Source organism: Anoplolepis gracilipes, chromosome 9 (genome assembly GCF_047496725.1).
Source record: "Anoplolepis gracilipes chromosome 9, ASM4749672v1, whole genome shotgun sequence".
Classification (NCBI taxonomy): domain Eukaryota; kingdom Metazoa; phylum Arthropoda; class Insecta; order Hymenoptera; family Formicidae; genus Anoplolepis; species Anoplolepis gracilipes.
In genome coordinates, this window is record NC_132978.1 from 7,907,843 (window position 1) to 7,932,383 (window position 24,541).

General features: G+C 32.5%; 3 protein-coding genes across 7 annotated transcripts in view; 1 reads left to right on the plus strand and 2 right to left on the minus strand.

The window, feature by feature from the left end:
- The window catches only part of LOC140669810 (neural cell adhesion molecule 2), a 205,718-nt gene extending 191,733 nt beyond the window's left edge, over positions 1 to 13,985 (plus strand). For 2 of the 3 annotated variants that reach the window (XM_072899958.1, XM_072899959.1), the window contains 8 exons: positions 2,181 to 2,325; positions 2,462 to 2,592; positions 3,537 to 3,696; positions 5,141 to 5,434; positions 8,027 to 8,335; positions 9,766 to 10,092; positions 10,493 to 10,683; positions 11,005 to 13,985. In XM_072899958.1, coding sequence (XP_072756059.1) covers positions 2,181 to 2,325; positions 2,462 to 2,592; positions 3,537 to 3,696; positions 5,141 to 5,434; positions 8,027 to 8,335; positions 9,766 to 10,092; positions 10,493 to 10,683; positions 11,005 to 11,283 — 1,836 coding nt within the window. In that variant the 3' untranslated portion in view covers positions 11,284 to 13,985. The remainder of the gene's footprint in view (positions 1 to 2,180; positions 2,326 to 2,461; positions 2,593 to 3,536; positions 3,697 to 5,140; positions 5,435 to 8,026; positions 8,336 to 9,765; positions 10,093 to 10,492; positions 10,684 to 11,004) is intronic. The other variant, XR_012047411.1, reaches the window with a different exon arrangement.
- Positions 13,986 to 14,866: 881 nt separating this feature from the next.
- Positions 14,867 to 16,624, minus strand: LOC140669817 (uncharacterized). Its single transcript, XM_072899977.1, is given in 6 exon segments — positions 14,867 to 15,061; positions 15,222 to 15,383; positions 15,461 to 15,571; positions 15,807 to 15,908; positions 16,175 to 16,240; positions 16,550 to 16,624. Coding segments are annotated over 6 exon segments (711 nt in total).
- A 1,634-nt stretch (positions 16,625 to 18,258) lies between these two features.
- On the minus strand, positions 18,259 to 21,193 carry Nup44a (nuclear pore complex protein Nup44A). Of its 3 annotated transcripts, none has more exons than XM_072899972.1 (6): positions 20,963 to 21,193; positions 20,628 to 20,784; positions 20,280 to 20,541; positions 19,906 to 20,139; positions 19,535 to 19,822; positions 18,259 to 18,549 (listed from the first exon to the last, which is right to left on the minus strand). In XM_072899972.1, exons 1-6 carry the CDS (start codon positions 21,071 to 21,073, stop codon positions 18,384 to 18,386), a joined length of 1,218 nt encoding a protein of 405 aa, XP_072756073.1. In that variant the 5' UTR covers positions 21,074 to 21,193; the 3' UTR covers positions 18,259 to 18,383. The 3 variants fall into 3 exon arrangements, with proteins under 3 accessions (XP_072756073.1, XP_072756074.1, XP_072756075.1); XM_072899974.1 differs by lacking the exon at positions 18,259 to 18,549 and adding an exon at positions 18,814 to 19,070 and having other exon boundaries at positions 20,963 to 21,191; XM_072899973.1 differs by lacking the exon at positions 18,259 to 18,549 and having other exon boundaries at positions 18,810 to 19,822; positions 20,963 to 21,191.
- Positions 21,194 to 24,541: the final 3,348 nt, after the last annotated feature.

A 24,541-nucleotide genomic window follows, 5' to 3' on the forward strand; every position in this document is an offset into this window, starting at 1 on the left:
CGAACAGTCGTATTGATCGATAGTTTCAAAATAAAACAAGTTCATGCGCTTTGCTCTATGTTTGTTTTGCGATCAAAATCGACACTAAACACGAGTTTCGTAGTCTTTTACTCATGTTATTTACTCGTCTCTACTATCAATCGGTGAACGCGTTTATTTACTGAACTCTAACTGGCAAATAACTGATTTACGAAAAAGGTAGCTTTGCCATTGGTTTTTACTTACTCACATATTCACATTCACACATTGTACACCTTTCAATTGTATGAACAAAAATAATTTTTGTAACAACAAAGGCAGATAATTAATCGGCTATTCGATATATAACGAACGTCTATTATGACATTGATTCACCTTAATTGGCCGTGAATTTGCCGTAGAAATTCGCCGTGGTACTCTTTGATTTAAATTATTTGTCGCCTAACGACGCTTTTACTAGAGTCTAGTACCGTGGATCGGTGACCTCGCGATAACGATAATTTACGCACAATTACGTGGGACAACGTGTACGACCGAGAACTTTATTTTATAGTCGCTTTAAGGAGCTGTAAGAGCCGAGGTCGAGCTTGCAAATTGCATTGAGTGCACGTCTCGATGGTGTAAATCGAATCGAAAGTCTTTCTCCGGCGCGCGGCTTTCCACACGGAAATGCGCATCTAATCTTTTAGAGGTGTCTTTGATTTGAAGGAATTCTCAAGAGTGAAGTTACTTTTGACCTTGGTAACAGCTTCTCCATCGAATTAAATGTAAATTTTATCACATTTGTATCATCACCTATCACATTTTACTAAATGACATATATATTTTTTTGCCGCTTCTATAAATACAATTTTTTCTTCCATTTTTTAATTTAAGAAGTAAAATAAAATCTATTAAAAAAGTCTGTTAAATTAATTTATACATTTACAACGATATTCTTACTGTAAATATCTCATTAACAATGCTATACGAAACAATAAACAACTTTAAAATTGAAAAAAATAAGATTGATTTATGCTAGAAATACTCTAAAGAAATAATTCTTTGTGAATAAAATTGAAGAATAAAATATTACTTTAAAAGTATATTACAATGGCTGACAAAAAAAGAGACTTCCTGTTTTGCAAGTTTGTGTTTTAAATATCATACAAAGATAAACAAAATTTCTATATTTTTTTTGCTAACACAATAAGGTAATTCTTTATTGATTTAACTTTATTTAGGCTTTAAAAAAGAAAATTTTTCTTTTTATTTTCTTTAGATTTATTTTTTCAAAAATAGTTTATTCAAAACTAATTGTAAGACAAAAAAAGAAACCACTATCTTAGTTAAAAATGCCGTTTGTTGATTGAAATAGTCTATCTTTTTTACTGAGCGAAAATATATTGTGTTTTATTTAGTTTGTGACTTTGTAGTTTTACATTCGCTGATTGTTTTTCAACTGACAATGAGAAAGTTCGTGTGTGAAGATGGCTGGAAAACAAAGTTGTACACAAATCTGAAAATTAATTATAAAAGATATCCAGAAAGGTTCTTTGCAAAGAAAAGTATAGTAGTTATTATCCGTACTTTAGGAGTTTCACCGTCTGCGTACGTATATATATATATATATATATATATATATATATATATATATATATATATATATATATAAAATAAAGTTTCTTAGCGATGATAGATGCGCTATTAAATTAGAGAAAGATAGTCACATACACACACACATAAAAGTATATAGAGTATATAGAGTATAAAGTGATATAGACAACTTGGAAAAATAGAAAAGCGTCTAGAATCTCTTACTTACTTCTTACCCACTTTTAACACAATTACACAACTCGTGGAATATAAATCAGAGAGAAACACGTACATTGAATAAATCAGTTACCAGTCAACCTGATGTAATGACGGTCCGATCTCTAAAAGATAGAAGCTACTTCTTCAGAAAATAGGTCGATCCCTCGAGAAGTATAACGAGAGATTGATCGAGAATTTCGGGTATAGTTAGCGCCGACCCTCCAGATCGGGTGATAGATTTGCTTTTAATATATAGGGGTTTGAACGTCATCGACACAACGTATAGAAGGTAGATAGGCGGTTTTTTCTTCCAATGAAAGGAAAAAGAAAATAAATGCAGCGAACAGAACGGCGCCAGCGGGGTGGCGGAATCAACCCCGGTGAACGTTATCATAATGTTGTTACAGACTTCCGCCGATGGGAACACGACCACCAGCGTTTTATCTTTCATAGCGACGAAAGCAGACGCCGGTAGACACTTGTCGTGTCAAGCTGAAAATCGAATCATGGGAACCGCGCCGATAGAGGACGGCTGGATACTCCAGATACAATGTAAGCTTATAAACGGGGACGGTTCCTCCGACTGCGTTTTCTCCCTCCGGGGACCGCGCGAGCGCGACGCTCTTTCCTTATTTATTCAGACGAATCTGGTCGATTTTGACGGTTTATCGAAGGTCGTGATTCGCAGATACGCCGGAGACGCAGATCCAGCTCGGCACATCGCTGAATCCCAATGCCATACGCGAGGGCACGGACGTATATTTCGACTGCCTCATACAGGCCGAACCCTCAGTTTATAAGGTGGAATGGCGGCATCAGGTGAGTGGGAACATAGTTTTATTCAAGGTAAAAATATACATGTATATATATATATATATATATATATATATATATGCGCGTGCGTGTGTGTGTGTGTTTTCTTTTTTTGTCGTTATTTTACAAACGAGTAGCCGTTACGTCTTGGCATTCGTAATAAATTCGACAGAAAGAAAAAAAAAAAAATTGATAATTCTTTAAATCATTATAGAAATTTAATTATTTCAAAATGAAATATACAAGCTATTTTTTTAGAATCATGGATTGTGTTAGACATCCTTAAAAATAAGATAATAAATTTTCGATTATGAAAATTTATTCAAAGTCTTACTTGATCAATTAAATTTTGCATAAACAATCTATTATTGCAATATTCAGAATTGAATATTCATTAAATATCGGTTTCTCGATAAATATTTATCTCATGAAATATCTTTGAGAAAAGATTTTCTGAAAAACAATATTTACAGGTCGCGCTACGAGAATGTTATCTCGCGTGTATTTCTCATCTCGAATCGTTGCGATTATCATTAATCAATCTTGATGTTGCGCAACAATGTTCGTCGCGAGTAATTCGTCTATAACCCACGCTTGGAAAGTTCTAAAACCCGAGTGTCGTAAACAGATTGGTCTCTCGCTGGCTAACAAGCTTGATTATGCTCGTACTCGCTCGCGAGAGCATCGACTTACATACGTTAAGACCGAATACAAACTTCGGCGCTCGAAGCATCAAACTTTTATAATAACTTCTCGTCACCCGAGCACTTCCATATTCTCTCGTTTCTGACGAGGGAGATTGTATGGCTAGATTCTAGTTTACGTACAAACACAAACGCGTTGGAAACGCGTGCACACACGCGGAAAATAATTCTCGCGTCTCGGTGCGGCGCGACGAAGGCTGGGTTCAATCTACCGGCGAGAGGCGTCAATTATCGTGTTTCTTCCAGAGCAAGGCACTCCATCACAACATCACGCAGGGTATTATAATCAGCAACCAGAGCCTGGTGCTACAGGGGGTCGATCGCAAGAGCGCCGGCAATTACACGTGCGTGGGATATAATACCGAGGGCGACGGCGAGAGCTCGCCCTTTTATCTCAACGTGATGTGTACGTATCGCGGTATTCGCTAGTAGTAAAATATTGAAGAGGTCAGACGCTTCGGTGAAAGAATTTTACTCGTGTATGTATATACATATATATACATATGTATAAGCAGTATTTAAAGTCATACATGTATATGAAACATGTATATGAACATGTAAATAATTCAATTAGTTTTAGAATATATACATGTATATATTCTAAAACTAATTGAATTATTTACTATGAATATTTTCCAAAATTACAATTAATTATATAATAAATTTTCAAATAATAAATAAAAAGATATCCAAAGCTTCTCAATTTCTTCAACATGTAGTAAAACATGTAATCGGATTTTCATGGATTTACATATTGCACAAATTATTAAAGTACTACTAAAATTCCCTTTGGTGATAAATAAACGATTTTTCGGATTATTTATCACGCTAAGAACGTAAATGGTAACGTGACAAACGATATGGACAGGCGTAATGAAAAACAGACATACTTCGTTCGGTTGGCTTTAATTAATAATGGATTATAACGCGTAAAGATTCGGTGTTCTCGTAAATTTCCACCGTGAAATTTTAATTCCAGGGTTTACGTGCATGTGTCCGAATGTCCCTCGTGAATTGCGTATGTAACCAGTTCGGCTGTTTGTCCGTTTGCGCGCGCAGATTATCGGACACGATATCGAAATATTTCACGGATCGTAACAGTTTTACTAATCCATATTTGAATTGATTCGTGAGCGAGAACCGACTCGCTATGAAATAACAAAGCTACTCCCGCGAATTTAACACAAAAATTTGTAGCTAAAAATTACAAACGCGTATAGATATTATTAATGTAATAATATCTATATAGTCAGCTATAAAAAAAGGCATTAAAAAGACTAAACAAATTTTGAAAATTTCTAGTTTAATTAATATATTGCAAAATTATATTTAATGTTAAAAATATTATTTATCGTCTGATTATATTCATAGTAGAAAATAATAATATTTTGTGTGTGACAAATTTCGGACTGAATTTTAAAATCTTGATTTTAATTTTATTATAATTCCATTATGAAGTTACTTAACATCTAAATTAAAATATCTATGGAAATTAAGTTTTATTCGTTTGAATAAGCGGTAGAGAATATTTCTTTTCATGAGAATATTTTCACGAGAATATTTAAAGAAATACAATATGTAATCTGGGTCAGGAAGATATTAAATTTTAACAATTTTTAAAATTTCTCCGTAATACAATATTTTTGATATGTTGGCTCTAAATTTATTAGAAAATAATAATAAAATATTTTGTATATCCCGATTAATCAAATTATTTTATTATTAGAAAATCAAATCAAATCCTAATATATTTAGCAACAGCGATATAAAAAGCTGCGTACAACGAAAATATCGTTCACATCCGCGCGTTCTAATGATTTATCAGTGCTGTTCGACTTTCGTGTTTGCAGTCGCTCCAACATGCAAGCCGAACCAGACCAAGGTCCACGGCGTGGCAAAACAAGAGAAGGCAAATATATCCTGTCAAGTGGATGCAAATCCGCCGGAAGTACAATTCAAATGGACCTTCAATAACTCCGCCGAGAGTATCGACGTTGCAGCCGGTCACATCGCACGGGCCGGTACATCCTCCATCGTCTCATACACACCAATGACAGAATTAGATTATGGCACGTTGCTCTGCTGGGCCAGCAATCATATTGGCCAACAACAAGTGCCCTGCGTCTATCATATTATACCAGCTGGTAAAGTATCTTCTCATTTTGATCTATATCGGTAATATTGGTGAAAATGTGAATCGACTTTACATTGTCCCTCAATATGTAGCATGAATTTTCGATCAAGCAGATTGAGCGTCACGAGAATCGTCACAAGATTGACAGACGTGACGTAATAAAGTTGTGTAAATTATTCACAAATTTCAAAAAATCAATACATAAGAATTCGAGATTACTTTTTAATTTATAATTGTTTTTTATGAACCAAAAAAAATAGAATGAGTAGATAGAAAGAAAAGAATTTGTTTTGAAAAGAGAAAAACTAGCAATAAGATTGAATAATTCTAATTTTCTCTGATTTAGAAAATAAAAACTTTTTCTCGAACCTAGTAGATTAGAAAAATATATACATCCAAAAAAAGATTTTTACATTTTAATCCGCTTATTTCCCGCAAATTGGTAAAACTATGATAAATCTAATGATAAATCTAATGCTAATGGTTTTTATTTGAGAAATTTAACTCTTGAAAATCACTACTTTATGCTAATTTGGGATCCAGATTTCGTTCTCAGTTCCCAAGTTTCAATTTACGTAACTGAATAACTAATTCAAATCTTAGTATATATATTTGGACAGACGCAATATGTGCCGTTTTATATTAGAATTATTCAATTATATATGTATGAAACATTTTAAGGTCTTAAAATTATAATTAGTTCCAAAATTAGTATTGAATAACGATATGAATTAACAATAAAATCACGATTTATTTTCAAATACTAAAAGTCTTTGTAATATATAGATATAGATATAGTGAAACTTAAAAAATACCTAATTATTATAATAGGCATATATGTATATGTTTGCATCTTGCTAGTATAATAACATAACAAAATAGTTTATTTGTTAAACAAAAATCATTTATAATGAAAAAAACCTGATGCTGCTTTCTATCATATTTAAAACACGACTTAGAAAATCCATGAAAGTCTAATGAAAATCCGTAACGTCGGCATCCCTATTATTCCTAATAATGGTCATATTTCTGCTGGTATTGGTACTCGAGTTACCAATTAATCGCGATTCGCTATCGGATTGCTTTAATGCAAAGGAAACGCGTATACGCGTATATAAGAACACTTACATATTCGAGACGTAAAAGAAAATAGCTTTGGTCTTTCACACCGCAGCAAAAAGCGGATCCGACGCGAGCAGATAAAAAGGGCGAAAAGATGTGGAAGAGAGGTAAGGAAGTGTGGAGGAACCGCGAAATGGTAGCAGGTGTCCGGCACTGGGATTTTTCAGCAACCATAAACGCGTGAACAACCTTGGCATATTCCCGCTTATTTCTTTTTCTTTATTTCTCTTCTCTCGCGACACAATATCCCATATTCCCGTTACTGGCTCGTTCCCCGCCTTTTTAGTCGGCTTTTACGAGCCGCAAAGTGTACCACCTGCTAATATTTCTGTAGGAAAAATCACACAGCAAGCGTGCATCTTTACAGTCGACTCGGTTACAAGTGACTCTTGTATATGCCAGCGTACCGTGAATCAGATTTACAGGGCAACTATCACGCCCTGATTCGCAAATATACCGCACGCGAAACGATATGTTGCATAACACTTCCTCTTCCGTCGTCTGTATAAGAGACTATACATCATCTTGGCGAGAAAAGAACGTAATATCGAAAGTTAGAGTAAACTTTAGAACACGCTGACGCTGAAGAGAATCTACTTACATAATTAGACTGCTTATATAATTAGTTGGTTTAAAATGTAGCACACTTTAATAGCGGCGTAAAAAGTATAAACGAACTTTAGAAACGTTAAAGAGAGTTAGTGCGTAATTAATTCACATTTATATTTATTTGTATAATTTTTTCAACTCTATAACGAGACTTCAAAGAATCCTTTTTTAAATTTTTTATTTTTCAAGTTTGCTTATTTTTCTACAATATGCAAAGAAATGTAGTTTTTATTAACATAATTATTCAAAAATCATTTAATAAAAGGCAACCAATATATTTCTCTCGTAAAATGTAAAAGAAAAGAGTATGAACGGGAAAAATTATTTTACATTTTTTACTTGATATAAACGTGTGAGTTTGTATGTTAATCTTAAGAGGTTTTTCTCTGTTTTTTTTTGTTGGCATGCAACACGAGAGTATCTTGATATTACTGACACGTTAATTCATTTAACTCTAACAGTTTGGTTCACTAGCGTGATTCAAGTTAAACAAATATTTTAATTCGTCAAAGCTTTGAAATGTTTTGTAGCAGTTCATTGAAACAAATTTGTAATCCAGTAGAGATTTCCACAAAATTTAATTTATACGATATAATCGTATAAAAATTTGTCGGTCTCTAATTTTTATCAATGTAGGATTTAACTTTATTATTTTTTGTTCTTATTACTTTTCCTGTTAGTCTTTTTATCTCTTCCCTAATATCTCTGGTGTAAAAGTATGTCAGTTACCGAAGGCGTACTAAAGGAACTTAAAGGTTGTCTCTGTGATATTATCGCGACCTCGCGCTCATTACGAGTTGTTACGAGCGTGCGAACAGTTTCGTGCAAACGCGATGCATTTTAAAACGTAAGTAAACCTTATCCGTGACAGGCCGGCCAGACATGGTCCACAATTGCACGACTTCGAACACGTCGACCAATTCATTCTCCGTGCGATGCGCGGAGGGCTTCAACGGCGGGCTGCCACAATCCTTCCTATTAGAGGTGCGCGAGAGCAACAGCCAGGAGTTGCGTGCCAATCTGACATCACCGGTGCCGCGTTTCAGCGTCACTCACCTGGAGTCGGGTGCCCTTTATCAGGCTTGCATTTATGCCTATAACGACAAGGGCCGTAGCGAGGCGATGGTGGTGCAGGCCGGCACTCTGAGGCTACCGGAGAAACAATTGACATCTGAGTCGGGTAAATATGCAAATATTCCTGTTTCTTTCCTAAATTTTAGGACTAACGATGACACTGATATTTTCGTGTCAGAAATCGAATGACCTGACGATGTCGAAAGCTAAGTATCGAATCTGATACATGCAACGCTATATATATTCGAGTGACTTGGTACTCGTTTGATGCTCGTACAAAAATTCCTGCAAGATTTGCTGTAACGTTAACAACTCTTTCGATATCTTTTGAACGAAGCTCCGATACTCGGTTTGCTTAAAAGTTCCAAGAAAGTACTCGTTCGAGGGCCATCATTCTATCTGGTGTATCTTACATGAGTGGTTCTCAAACTTTCTTGCTTGCGACATAAAATTCTTACCATAAAAGATTCTACGGTCGTATTTTGAAAATTGAAAATAGATATAACTAAAAAGAAAGTCAATTTCTCTAAGAAATAGAATTAAGTTTAAGAACGGTATAAAATTTAATTGGCCTTATAAAATTACGGTTAATAGACAAAATTTTCAATAATATTTTATTACGAAACTTATTGAAAACAATAAATTAAATGAACGTATAATTTTAATTTTTAAAGTTTTTGTTTTAAGTCTTCTAAAAAATTTTTACTAGTCGTAACTTGGAACTAAAAGTTTTTATCATTTTCACTCTGCTTTTTCTATGATACGATATATGCTGAATATTATAATATGACGATATACGTGTAATCTCGAAAGGCTTACATAAAGTCTGAGTAATTACGGAAAAATTTCGTGTCACACAGCGCGGATGAAGAGTCGTCGCCAATTGGCCGGATTGATGAAAAACCATCGAGTCAATATTAATTCGTTGAGTGAACCGTGTAAAAAGCTCCCGGGGCTTTTATGATCGCGCGAAAAATCGGGTCAGAAATTGGCGATTTAATACCGTTGGACAATTTTCCTGTTGTTTGCTCGATGCGATTGTTATCGTAATTTTTAATTCGTCCACCAAAGGTTGTTGAGAGAGATCTCTCGCGCTTATATTTCTATTAAAATAGGTTATATACTGTGCATTATATTTAAAGTATTACCCGAATCGCATTTCAACAAAATACATGACCGAATCAAGCATGATTTTTGTATTCTCGACCTTTTTTTTTACCTTTTATTCTCTCATAAAGCTGCGCTTGTTGCGCCATGAATGATATATTATTTTGTAGCACCATCTATGCTCTTATTAATATTATCGTATCACATAAAATCTGTTAAAAATTTGATGTCACGTCAAAACCTTACAGTGCTTTTTAAAAGCGTTTTTATCAAAACAGATTATTTATGTATTTTACTGCAGGATTAAAAGCTTAAAATTATTAATGTAAATTTATCACGTAAATCTACAAGCAATTACACGGTCTATATCGATTCTTGTAAAAATCTTCTGTTGTAATTCTAACTTCTTCGTCCATTTTAATATTTAAGAACGACCAAGACAGAACATCCGGCTGACACCGATGTTGAGCGTAATGATCGGCGTAGTGACGGCCCTCATTATCGTCGCGGTCATAGTGATGATCGTCTTACGGGTCCAGCACACTCACGTGGAGGAGCAGAACAAGTCGCAGATGGAGGATCACGCAAAGCAGACGAAGGCCATCCCCATACAAAGGGAGTTACGATTCCGAGAGGGATGCAGTCTGCTCGCGGATGAGAAGCATCCCAGTAGCCCGTTCAGGAAGATCGACACCAGCGGTGATCTCAGTGAGAGCGATGAAAAAAATCCGGATATCATTCCACAGCAAATCACTGGTTTGTATCTTTGCGATTCGCTAATTACTATAAAAAGTAATTCTGTATTAATTCTAGCAAAATAAAGGGAATCAAGTCAAAATTATGTTGAAAATTTTACATTTTTTTAATCTTCTTTGTAATTCTTTCGCAAGAAGAGAATATATAAATAAAAAAAATAATTACGGTAAAACATTTTAAAAAGTACGTGTAATTTATATAAATCGTAAATGTCTAAAAACATTTCTTTCATGGTTGAAAGTAAAATCTTACCGAGAGTACATCTCGTTCCTTTACGTGGTTGTAAATTTTTTTCGAAAGTTTTCCCTCTTTCGCATTTTACATTTACACATGCGTGCACTCGTAAAACTCTGACGAAATTTCTGATTGTAAAACATTCGTGACTGTGCTTTCTCTATAGGTGACGAGCCGTCGGAATATTTGAGGAAAAGACGTCTGGTATCAACGATCGAGACATCACCATCGAGGAGTCTTTTGGAACACTCGACGGTGACTTCCATCAGCGGCCACAGCAGTTACGTCGGTTACTGCACAATCCGCAACGGCATGCCGTTACACGAGTTCTCAAACCTGTCGACGAAACACAAAAGCGTGAGTTTCATTGAAGATTTAATAACGTAAACGTCGTGCAAATATCCCATAGATGTTTAATGAAATAACACAGTAGAGCTTATATTAATAACAATCAGTATGCATCAGTCTGTAATTGAAACAATTTCAACAATGTGCACGATGTAGAGGTTGGAATTAAATTAAATAATTAAGATAGAATATCAATGGTAACGCTATATGAAACTAACAATGATAGTACTTCTTAAAAAAAATTTCTTCTCTCTCAAGTAATTATATTACTTTGCTTGATTGCATTATCCATTGACCCATTGATCTACGAAAATTATGGGCACCTTTCAGTTTCAACCGCTGATGGGCGACGTCTATGAGAGTGGCGTTTGCACCCTGCCGAGGCAACACTGGCCCAGTCAGAGCGTTCAATCGATGACAATGAGTCCTCCGATGCTGTACGCTGGTCTAGGTGTCGTCACTAGGACCTGTCCGAGCAGCAGTGCGCTGACGAAGCGAGACGATTGCGAGACGCGGATGCCTGGCCAATGTTGTCTAACGGTTCAGTCGCAGAAGGACGCGACAATAGGTACGCCGGTAGTAATGGCCAAGAGGGAGAGCTCCGTGTGACCTTACACCCACCACGGGGCCTGCACCTGCAGTGTGAGCGAACTACTGTGAATCGCACCATTTCAGTCAGTCATGAGATAGCTGTAAGTCCCGAACGACACAAGAACCTCTAAAGAATGTTTATAGAATATCTTTAGATTGTCTTTAAGATTGAAACGTCTTTTGAAAGGCTGAATAGTTATTCTTAGGCTTCTGAAGAATGTTTGGAACAATTAAGATATTTATTATTATTATCTAGATATGAAAATTAAGTCTGATGAAAAAAAGATCTTTTAGAAGATTCATAAAAATGTCCTTTATGCTAGGACATTTTTCGTCTGTGCTGTTCGGGACGCTTCGGGCGTGCGAGCCGGTTCGAGTTCGGCGGATTTACGTTTCCATTCCGACAAAGCGTCACGAATTTGCGCCTCTCTGTTGAATCAAGTGCCCTTTTTACACTGAAGAACGACGAACCGGCTGCTCTGCCGGCTTTTCTCATCTAGTGCGTAGTTTCGTGACCGTGCCCCGATGGAACCTCGACGAGCTTCTGCGGTGTGGTAGAGTGAGTTTACGATGTGTGCACGTGCGAGCGAGAGAAAAGTTCACCGTGCACACTCCTGTATATACCTCGAGACGCGGAAGATATTTTGTACGAGTCGCGTATATTAACAATTCATTCCCACTTTTACTATGAACACAACACTGTACAATTTGTCTAGTCGATGTAAGTAAGTATAAATATGTATATGCGTTAAGTCATCGTGGAGACATCAGACCAGAATAACGTATACTGAGAGGGATGATCAACGCATCATTATGCTGTCGCGTCATCATCGCGACATTATTATTTATAATGTTGACAATGCGGAAACGGAAGGAGAATCGGGAAGAGTTGTGTCAAAGACATATCGTTTGTATTTCCATCGGTGGGAATCGAATCGAAATGTATGAAATCAGCTAGTGGATTGACGGAGCAACAAGACAAAACAAAAGGAATATAATATATAAATATCTCCATCGCGCTTCCATCTCAGTTTGCAGTATTCTGAATTATACCGTAAGATCAAGTATCTCTTGTACAATGTATAAAGTAACGACTTCCTTCGAAGTAAATGTACTGAGTATGATGAACGTTGTTTTTCAAAGTCTTGAATCTTATTCTATAGAGAGAAGACGCTTTCCGGAATACGGAAGCGTCCTTCCGTAACACGTGGTAATCGCGATAGCACTTCTAACTTACTGCCTGTTTCGACGCTTGTGAATCTTGTTGGTACTTCGTTCGACAGAGGTTACCGCTCTTAGCCTCTTTGTATTATATAGCTTTAAAAAAAAAGAAAAAAGGTCACCAAAAGAAAAAAGGGGCCTCGTCATATCCTTCGTACAGTACAGGGATACTCTCGTCGTCGATTGGAGTAGCCCAAGGCGCGTTTCGCCACGAATCCGCGAAAGGTAAGATGAAAAAACTAGACGTGTAGCTTGATATCGAGCAGTCGACTGCTGGACGGTGCATTTAATAAGCTATTTTACGCGAAACGCGCGCGTAGAAGAATCTCTCCTTTTTGCGAGAAGTGATAACCCGTATTTTGCTTCGATCTGTACAGATTGATTTTTGCGTACAGGTTTACGCTTCCTCGATTGATGCGACGATCCTGCTGCGACTGCAAGGATTCACGTGAGGAATAGAATGTATTTTATTCTATATGGCTGTGTGCGTAATGCGAGAGAGAAAAAAAGAAAATATCTTTCTAATAATCTTTTGATGTTCACTATATTTAAATAAGGTCGATGCTAGTATATATGTATATCGTTCTAGAATTTGACAATGTAATCGTAAAATTGATCTATCGACGGAATGATTGCTATATTGCATATTTTTTTCTGGCATTGTAGCGAGAAGCATTCCAGGAAAATAAAACAAAAATTTTTTTTTAGATAAAATTAATTTTTAAGTACATTTTAAAAGCGCCAAAAATGTATTTTTATTGAAAAAATAGCATTAGAATTTTTTTTATATTTCAAATATTAAATCACTTTATCTCGCTATTAGAAAAATTATCTAATGATCTATTAAAAAATAGAATCTCAATTTTATTTCAATGCAGCATTTCTATCTATCAGATTGAAACTTTGTATAAATTTGACCATAAATGGATTATAGGTTGTGACTATTTGCAGTCGCGTCGTCGTATTGCAGTTATATGTGCATACAAATAACTACGCAGAAGAGACGGTCCTACATGAACGAAGCATATGCGTCCGTTTGCGTTTCCAAAGGAAACGACAGACGCTGATCGGAGATACTACTTGTTAGAATTACTTGATGTGAAAGGAACGAGAACGGTAAAATCACGCTTTTAATATCTCGAGAAATTCTAAGCAAATGTTTTCTCGATTGTTTAGACGTTACGTTACGTCATTTCCGAAAGATGATTAAAAATGAGACAAATCGTTAATTATTATTATTATTATTATTGCCATTAATGGAATTGATGTCGGAATATTGTGAGTGTATATTATCAAAGAGAATTTTAGTAATCGTTGAAACGCGCAGCCCATTACACATTCCCTCATTCCCCTTCCCCCTTGTTATAACTTTTGCACACATAATAATTGTAATTGTGTATACAGTAAAAAACGCTGCAACAAAGAGAATTTACAATCCGATGAGAGAAAAACGTCACGAGAACGAACCGTACAATAAAACCTGGATTCAAACTGCCAAAGTTTCTACTTTTTATTCGTGTGTGTCTGTGTGTGCGTGCGTGTGTGTGTAATCACTATACGCGCACTATATTATAAAATCATGTGAATTTTATAAATATACATAGTAGCAATTTTTTTTTACAGACGATAACATCTTTAAAAATATTTATTATCTTATTTTATTTGTTATATTTTACGAAGAAAATAAAACAATTTATCATTTTTTCTCACATCTTGTTAGCGATTATTGATTTCCAGAGCACATTTATTTTTCACTGTTTGGATGATATGAAATCTTTCGATGACCATGTTCGTCGAACATGTCGCGTGGCATGATATCGCAAGGCGGTGGCCATACATTATTATCTGTAAAATGATCAAACGATATTAGCTCCCCAACATTGAAAGATATATATACGTGTCGATATCTCTCGGTCGCATAAATCATAAAGATAATTTTAACGAAGACACAATAGTCTGTCGCGTGCCGCTCGCCCTCGGCCTCATTTCCGTGTGTGTGTGTAACTTAAATATTGATTGAAAATAAAACACAAAGGGATATCTTTTTTTTGAGAATTAAAATGCGTTTCATTAACTGTCTGTACGTCATAATAACGAGACCGGATTTGACCAGTTGCCATTTTTGCGAGACAACACATTGAAATTTATATATGTACTTATAGTTTAGGACTGTCTCCAACACACACGAATCTCATGTACCCCTAAACCAGAGAATGTTTTTTTGATATTGTAAATATTCTGAAATAAATAATCGTTTTTTTATTCACGCGGCGATGCATTATTGTGCCTTCTCTAGCTCCGATCCTCGTAAAAACGGCGATGCAGTCGTCACTATATCAAACATTAATATTAACGCATTTATTTACTATTCGAAGCTCTCTTAAAATAAACATATGTTATTCTTACCATCCCAAAACATGTTGGGTGACACGTCAGAATACATTTGCAGATATTCCTCGACAGTTTTTAAAACAGGTGAGCTTACACTCAAAAGAAACTCGAGGATCGTACTTTCGGGCAAATATCGAGCTGCCTTGTCTTCCAAATTTTTCAGTGCATCTTGAATGTCAATCGACTGTAAAATCGAATAAAGTTATGAAATAAAGTGGAAAAAATTCTTATCTTTATTCAATATCAGACTCGGAATAGCTTCAAACAATTCTTTGAAGCTTTGTTAAAACTTATTCGTCTACTAAATGAAAGAACATTTTATAGATTTCTATATTTCTACGTACCTTTTTGTTCAAACCTGTCCTTCCTATATATTCGCATAACTTGTATATTTTCATTAAGCAATTTGCGATCTGCTTTTGAATGTCGTCCAATGTGTAGTCTTCTAATGTCCCTATTAACGTAGGCGGTGTCGTATAAACGTGATACCAGCTCGTGAAAAATCTCTGAAAGTGATATATACATATTTCTCATGATCATTTTTATGTAAATACATATGCGTCACACATCGGGTTATACTGACTTGATGAACGTGATGATACGACGGCAAAGGAATCGCTTTTCCAAATTTACATTCATTGTTCTTCATGGTATACATAAGCTCGTAGTGTTTATAAATAATATCTTCCCATGCCTTATTAAGAAAATAAATTTCCACTTATCATTCTTCACAAATAATTGAATAGATGATAAAAATAAGAATTGTTAATGTAAATTTTAAAAATTTGCAATTTTTTGTAATAATTTATCTTAATATTTGTAGGTATATTATATATTATAGTATTGTGTGTGTATATATATATATATATATATATATATATATATATATATATATATATATATAATATAGATATTAAATATTCAAATACCTCTAATACGTGTATATAACATGTTGGATAGACAAGAAAGAGTCCTGTGATAGGCATATCACTATAATCCATGTGTAAATCGTGTATAATATCTTGCATTTTCTATAAAATATAAATTTAAAAAATTAGAAAAAATTAATTATAATTGATATTGGAAAACATGAGTCAAAGAGAATTAATATAAAATTTTATCTTTTTACGTAACATAATAATGTAATGATATTATCAAATTCAAAGTTATCTTTGAATTCTACTCGTTATTCTCGTTATATTGTTAATGTATTTTAAACTTTAATAAAGATTGTTTATTACGCAGCATTTTTATAATTGCAAAATTCTGAATTACATAATATGATTTATACACTTACCTTTTGTAAAACTTCATGGGTTCCATGATATTCCCCGAAGTAAACAATTCGTGTAACGTAAGTAGTCTAAAACAGAAAGACAACGTATAATTTAGGTGCAGGTGTATACTACATACATGTAAAAGTTAAACAAATCAAAAAATTTTAAATGTATGTTGTAATTTTTTAATGTATAAATTTCCATTTATTTCCACTACGTATTGTGTCAAATTTATATTATATTTATAACAAACTTAAGTTTTATTAGTGTGAATTTATTTGAAAAAAAAAATTATATGTATAGAGTTTTTTGTATTATTACACATTTCAATATTATCATTATCATAAATTTGTACACATATACTTAAAAAACGTAATAAACTTATTCATACTTACACAACCTACAGCGTGAATATTATATTATATCACATCTAAAGCACTTTTTCTCACTGGTTCGGTTATATGAATCATTAGTTTGCATATTAATTACGCACAAGTTATTCATGATATTATCATTATCATAAATTTCTATACATAGAGTGAAATATTAAAATGATACTTACACAACCTGCAGCGTGAATATTATATTTTATCACATCTAAAGCACTTTTTCTTACTGGTTCGCTTATGTGTATCATTAGTTTGCATATTAATTATACGCACAAGTTATTGACGATATTAATTATATGATGCGTTATTGTTAACTTCACAAATTCATGAAACTCGTCATCTACATAAAAGCAGAAAATCTGTTTAATTTCATTTTAACTGCATTTTTAATTACTGAATTTTAGCGCACAATGTGAAACAACACAATAAATAAGCAATCTGAATACATCAAATTAAAAGATTCCTTTTTTTCTTTATTAATATGAATGTTTGCTGTTTACTTTGAAGTTACGTCATTTACGCCAATTTCAAATATGCAATAAATAAACATTTCGCGTTAATAGCTTATTTGTCGAAATTAATTTGAAATATTGAAATATAATATAAACATGTAAAATAAAACAATATAAAATAAACATGTTGAACGAATTTTTAGTAATATTTCATATTATAATATAATACATTAGCATAACTATATAAAACTGTTACGATATTGAATAACATAGTATATTATAACAATTTTTTTCTATTTAAAGAAAAAATTTGATAATGTTTTACGATACGAAAGTCAATGGTATTTGTGACGATTTATGATATATTTTTGCGGATTATCTCAATTTTACATATGTTACACTGAATCTTTTTTGATATATGAAATAACGAAATACTACGCTCTTTGATATCCTATATGTACTTTATTTTGCTTGCTTATTTTTATTAAAATGACATGTACAAAATAATGTTTTTTTTTCAGAAGAAATGTTATATTTATATGCGATATGATTACACTTTTGTACAAACATTTCTGTTTTGAAATTTATTAAATGATATATGACATAAGGAAATAAATGTGCATGTATAAGGTTTTGTAATATTCTAGTAATTTGAAAAGAAGCTAAATAAGCTGAGTACGCTGCTACGACGATTCTCAGTTTTGATAAATAATCGTTATACAACTTATAACAATAAGAATGAATGTTTCAATGAAAAATAAAAAAGTGAAAAATAAATTTCTGATGTTCTTAATTAAAGAAAAAGGATTGTATGTGTATGTGTATGTACATAATATATGTGCATATAAGTATGTATATATATATATATATATATATATATATATATATATATATATATATATATATATATACATTATGTATAGATAAATATGTGTATAATTTTCAAAAGTAAAATCAGATTTTTACCCGAATTTAAGTAATCAATCAAACACTTCTAGAAACGTTTATCAAAAAAATTTATATATTACTACTATATACTGATACTTTCGCAAATTTGAGATTATATAAAGAAATTTAATTTTAATAAATCGATTAAAAAAAATAAAAGTAAAACATAAGATAATACTTGCAATACTGCCAAAACATAAAGTTTCTACAACTATATATATTTACGCTTAATTTTCAATATATATCACAATTTGTTTATTAATATATATTCAAAGATCACTATGAAAAACTAAATAGAATTGTATAAAAAAAATAATTTTGCATTGTCACACAAAGGTATGTCGAATTATGTGTTATCACAATCGAGTTAAAATTAATCGACATATGTCTTATTTCAAATAATACTATATCGCATTGTATACTAAATTATTATTTCTTAATTATTTCTTTGCTATGAACGGCAGCGGTGGTGGCGTCGGTTCGCTGGGATTACCCAGCCATACCGATTTGCTAAAACGCCCCTTTATAACGGGCGGTTGCCATTTATTACTGCACATGACGGTAACTGTGGGCTTCTCCGCCGTGACTGTAGTTACGCTTATAGTCCTGAAACGGTAAACATAGATTTTAAGAAAATATTAAAAAAGAAAGAAAAAAAATATGTATTAACAGATGCAGTCTAAGCTTTCAACGAACATATGACATAAAATCGCTTACGTGACAAAACGATAACAAAGCAACAGTAGAGACTGTCACTGTATAAATTGCATCTTTTAGAAAATAAATAGCTGTCGTAATGACCAATTTTGATAAAAATTGACAGACCAAGGGAGGAGAAAATAAAAAGGTATTCATGATACAGAAATAGCATTTATTAATGAAAAGTATGTTACAAATCTTTCGCCATTTATTTCGATGATAAATTTGCGATAGTAAAAAATAATTTATCAAAATTTGAATATGTGTGTGTATATATATTAGTTTAGAAGTTTCCCTCTGAGTCTGATTTTAACAAATACATTATCCATATTATGATATTCATATCCTCCATTCATATCCTCAAAAATTGGTTTTGTATTTATATTACATATGCACTTTTTTGTGATTGATGTTGCAGGGTTTTAAAACTGTAATAAACAATAACGTTGCAAGTTGAGCGTCTGTCTAAATAAAAAAATAGGAAAAATCGGAAAAATTGGTTCTACATAAAATGTAAGTTTACAATAAAAGTGCAGAACACACCATTATGTATAATAATACATTTAGCATGATGTAACGTTTAACACTTGTGACTGTTTAAAAAATAGAGCAAACATTAAAAAGACATAATTTGTGTATAAACAAACATATTATAAACAAACCAAAAAGTATATATCGGTGAACTAAGGATTTACATGGATGGAGAACATAGATAAATCACAATTTTCATTATAACAAAGAAAATGTACACTCCACACATTTTTACTATCTAATAGAAAATAATATATCAATAAATTCAAAATAATTGGCAGTTGTCTATTCTAGAAATTGATTAATCCTCTAATGCCAAGGTACTTGGTTTGGATGACTGATGGTACCCAGTTTATAGTACCTGGTGGTAGATGGTGTTTGTTGAGCTGGCGTAGATGAATTCGGCGGAGTTGCTAAAACGGGAGTTTCGGCACCCTGAACCGGGGTACCATCTCCCTTGAGGACAGAAATACATTTCCAATGATTAATATAATTGTCCTTCCACAATCGAACGCAGCCATCATCACCGGAACTCGCTAAAATCGTTCCCATAAAATTCCAGCTAACACGCCACACAGTGCAGTAATGATCATCGAATTGTGCAACCACATTTGTTTCAAAATGTGATACACCAGTCTGCATACTCTCCCTAAAAAATAAGATAATAAATGTTTATACCATTGCTATTATCTATCTGCAGGTTTTTATCCAGCTTTAAATATTTGTACTTACTGTATCGGTTTTAAAGTAACTATCCGTACATCTTTAGTAGCTATAGCCAATGTATGGAAATTTCTGCCTAAATTAGGAGCAAACGCAATGTCATAAACAGCATCTGTAATGCTCGATAATGTCTCAGCCTTTACCCAACGTCTGCTACTCTCGGAATATTCATAAATAAAAATTTTTGCCCCAAGCAATGGATTTGAGTCATCGCTACCAACTGCTATCATAGGTGGATGTAGTCTAAAATATATTTTTTTTAATGTTAATATAATAATACGTTGGAATAGTATATAACAGGTAAGAAATTATTTTATATTTTTTGTTACACTACATAAATAAATTTTAAAGATTAAAAAAAAATTATAAATATATATGCTTACCTTGAAAGAGATGGATTCCATGTAAGACAACTACATGAAAGTTTGCAATTGATATCATGCTGTAATGTCCATTGACTCAAATTCATAATATCTGGTGCCTCATATATTCGAATAAATCCATCTGCGCTACAAGTAGCCAATAAAAGGCCTAAAGTTTTTGGTGCAAACTTTACATCAGTAACGGAGGTACGTGAATCAACTAAGTTTGTTCTTTTAATCCAATGCTTACTGCCACGTGCTTCTGGTCCAGAACCTTCACCAACTGGCAAAAAAGAAAAAAGACAAGATAAATGTAAATTTCAAGCTTGTATAAAAAAAATTAATAGAAAAAAATAATCTTCATCATACCAATTTCTTCCCAAACAGCAGCAGTGCGATCGAATGAACATGTAGCAAGAACCTGACCAAATTCTGGATGTGCCCAAGTAACTTTCCACACTGAACCACTGTGAGCTTTCCAAGAAGCAGTTAAATGCCAATTTCCATGTTCATCTTCGTCCCAAACCTGCGACACATTGTATTATGCAGATATATTTACAAGAGAAGTAGAGACACTTAAAAGATTAAGCATAGACTATGTTTCCAATATTCGTATAATGTGCGAAAAACCATGGGAAGTGATAATTGAATTCATAAATATAAAAAGAGGAAAAGAGAAATAACCGTTTTTATATTCACTGTACCTTAACAAATTGATCACTGGAGCATGTTGCCATGCGTTCACCATAATAATCGTAGGCGATATCGTGTATGAGATCTTTGTGCTCTGCATTGATACTGTGCGCCTCAAACATTGTGAAAAAAATTAATGTCAATAATATTACCCGCGTAAATTATATTGCTTTCTGTTTACTAAAAACTAAAAACGCTACGCATTGAGTTATCACACAGTATGTTCTGTGTCGACATCTGTTGGCACCTTTAAGGTGCCTTCAGAAATCCTACTCACGGGATAAGGTAACATTGAATTGACCAATCGAGAAAGACATGTGCATGAATGAAGACATCTGAATGATAACGTCACATATCTGTACATAATTTTAAATTTGAATAAATCAAAAATGTTCATCTGTACACATTACACAATGTCCACAATTTTTATTAAAAGTTTAGACTACTTATTATCACTGCAATATACCAAATAATAATATTGCCATAAATTAAATAACTCTTTAAAAAATTTCAAATCATTATTATTATATATTTTGAATTATTATTATTACATTTTAAGTAATACAAACAAATAATACGGCTGTAGAGAGCAGGGTTCCAAAAGACAGCGGTTACAATTTAAATATTAAAATAGAATAAAACAAAATAAAATAAAACATATATATATTACAACATTCAAAGTATTGATACAATTTGTAAGGTAAAAATAAAAATTAATTAATGTGAACGTTTCGAGGCCGTTTTTTTGGGCCATCTTCACCGCAAATCAGAAAAAGAATACAATAACTAACGTTAACACCAGCGGTAATACATTAAGAAATACATAGTAATTGAAGCGAATGTTAGATAGAATAATAAGTATATTGAGACGGCAAGCAGGGTAATTGTAGACGTCGATGAGAAAAAAATCTCCCAGTTTTCAGCCCAGGAAATTCTTTTCTTTTTTTTCTTTAGCGGTTAGTAACTCGAAAGACAGTACATGACTCCTGTGAAAAATTATGTAATGATTTTTTATAAAATTATTCCAAATAATAGGAAAATCAGAGTCACATAACTGCAAAAAAAATTATTAATTAACTTCTTACTTACAAGTCACAACCAATATGTCTACAGCAATTAAAACGGTCTAAGAATAGTTACGAGGTGGTGAATCGAGCGGTTACTGTCAAAAAGTCAAAAAATTACAAGTTTATATATACGTAGTTTCGTGACATTCAAATTTTAGAAAGTTTGTTTATCACATCCGACAAATTTTCTGTATCGTTTTGTAAATTTAAACTACAATTATTCTGCTTGCCGTTTCAATATACTTATTTTTATTTTATTCTATCTATTTTATTCTATCTAACATTCGCTTTAATTACTTATGTATTTTTTACTGTACTACCGCTGGTGTTAACGTTAGTTACTGTTATCTTTTTCTGATTTGCGCTGAAGATGGCCCAAAAAAACGGGCTCGAACCGTTCGCATTAATTAATTTTTATTTTTACCTTACAAATTGTATCAATATTTTGAATGTTGTAATATATATATTTTATTTTATTTTGTCTTATTCTATTTTAATATTTAAATTGTAACCGCTGTCTTTTGGATCGGTGTTCTCTACAGCCGTATTATTTGTTTATATTACTTAGAATAAAGAGAGCCATTTTAATTTATTTACTTTATTACATTTTGTACAATTTTTTTATTCATAAATGCAATGATAAAAATCACTTCAGCTTCTAAAGTTATGTAACTTAACTAATGTCATTTTTATATTTTTAATTTATATTATAAATATACGTATTAAAATATACGTATACATATATAAATTATCAGATTAGATAAAATGAAGAGATGAAGATGTAGAGATTTTCAGTTTTTTATAGATGAGTAAACTTTCTCTCTCTTTCTCTCTCTCTTTTTTTATCTCTTTTTACATATAAATTTTAATTGAGCTACGATATTTAATTTTGATGAAAATTTGCTTTAATATTAAATTAATTAGATAAATGCCACACATAGATTAAAAACTCCTTAAGGAAACGGAGCTAGTATTACAAGTCTCATTTGTAACGCCAATGACGGTATCGGATAACAACTTTGACTCGTTCATATGGTGTCCGTTATCTGATTCGTTTTCGCGCAATTGTAGCTGCAAGCTTATTCCTCGGCTACCCCGGCTGATCGCCGTGAATGCGATCAAGTGTACGGCGATAATGACCGGATATTTTTATCAATCTTTCTTCAGCGATGATACCACTCAGTTAGCTACCATTATTGTGACGCTAGGGTGATCAAGTAATCTCTTACAGGTAACATTCAACTTTTTTTGTTTACAATGAACACATAAAAATATGTATTATTTCAATTGAATTCGGAATATTTCGATATCATTTTTAGTATTTCAAATTAAAATATTTTATTATTGTTTCTACATAAGATCTTCGATTTACCTATTTCTTTACTTTCTATTCAAACTTTTTTAGAAAGTAGAATTTAAAATCTAATAAAACAATGTCAAGTAAATTTTATAAAATATAAAAAAAGGCAAGAAGAAATTCATCAATCTCTCTCATTTATTACTATCTCTATATTAAATTTATAAAATTTAAAATAAGAAGAAATAAAATTTAATAAACTAATCTTGTATATCTTAATCTTACTCTCTCTTTCTCTCTCTCTCTCTCTCTCTCTTTCTCTCTCAGACAAAGGTAAAATAAAGTAATAAAATTTTGCAATAATGTAAAATATAATAATAATATGAAATTGCAGAAAACTGATGTCGAATATTAACGCATCAGGAAGAACGGTTTGTATCAAGTTCTTTGTGTTACTTAATGCACTTATACCCTTTATCGCATTTCCGGGCTGTATTATGTCTAGGGCACTCTCATATACGGTGTAAATAAATACTCCATATCGTGGACTGTCATCACGCACTTCAGTTAGTCGTCCTAAGAAACGACGATACTTCGCGTCTTTAATTCAGTGCCGAGATCGAGTCGCGAAACGACAGATCGAAATAATTTCCCTTCTAAAACAAATGTGAATGATAAAACTCGAGTAATATTTTTCGTGATTAAGTAACCGATCTTGTATAATTGTAAAGGCTAGATACATACATAAGGTGTGATAGTTAAAGAACAACTTAGATACACAATCCACAAATATGATAATAATATGTTGTAATAATGTGTTGGATGTATAAAAAATATATTCCATGTGTTGTGAAATGCATAAAAAACATATTTTAAAATTTGGACAATTGTGAAATTTTGAAGTAACTACGACACTAAAATATTTCTGTGAGTTGTACTAAATATTAACAGTTATAGAAATTTTAAAAAAATTAGAAATAATGAATAATATATACTACATATATATGCATAAAATAAAAAATAATAAAGTAAATACATTAGAAGGTAGAAAAATTTATGACCTTTTTTATTGAATTAGAATTATAACAGCTGTCAAATAAAAGATTATTAGATTCGCTCAAATGTTATAATTATGATCAGGTAATTTCTAAAATAAGTGTGTATCTCTTTTTGCGAAAAGATTCACAAATAAAATACCTATCAAATTTATATTTTGAATTAAATAT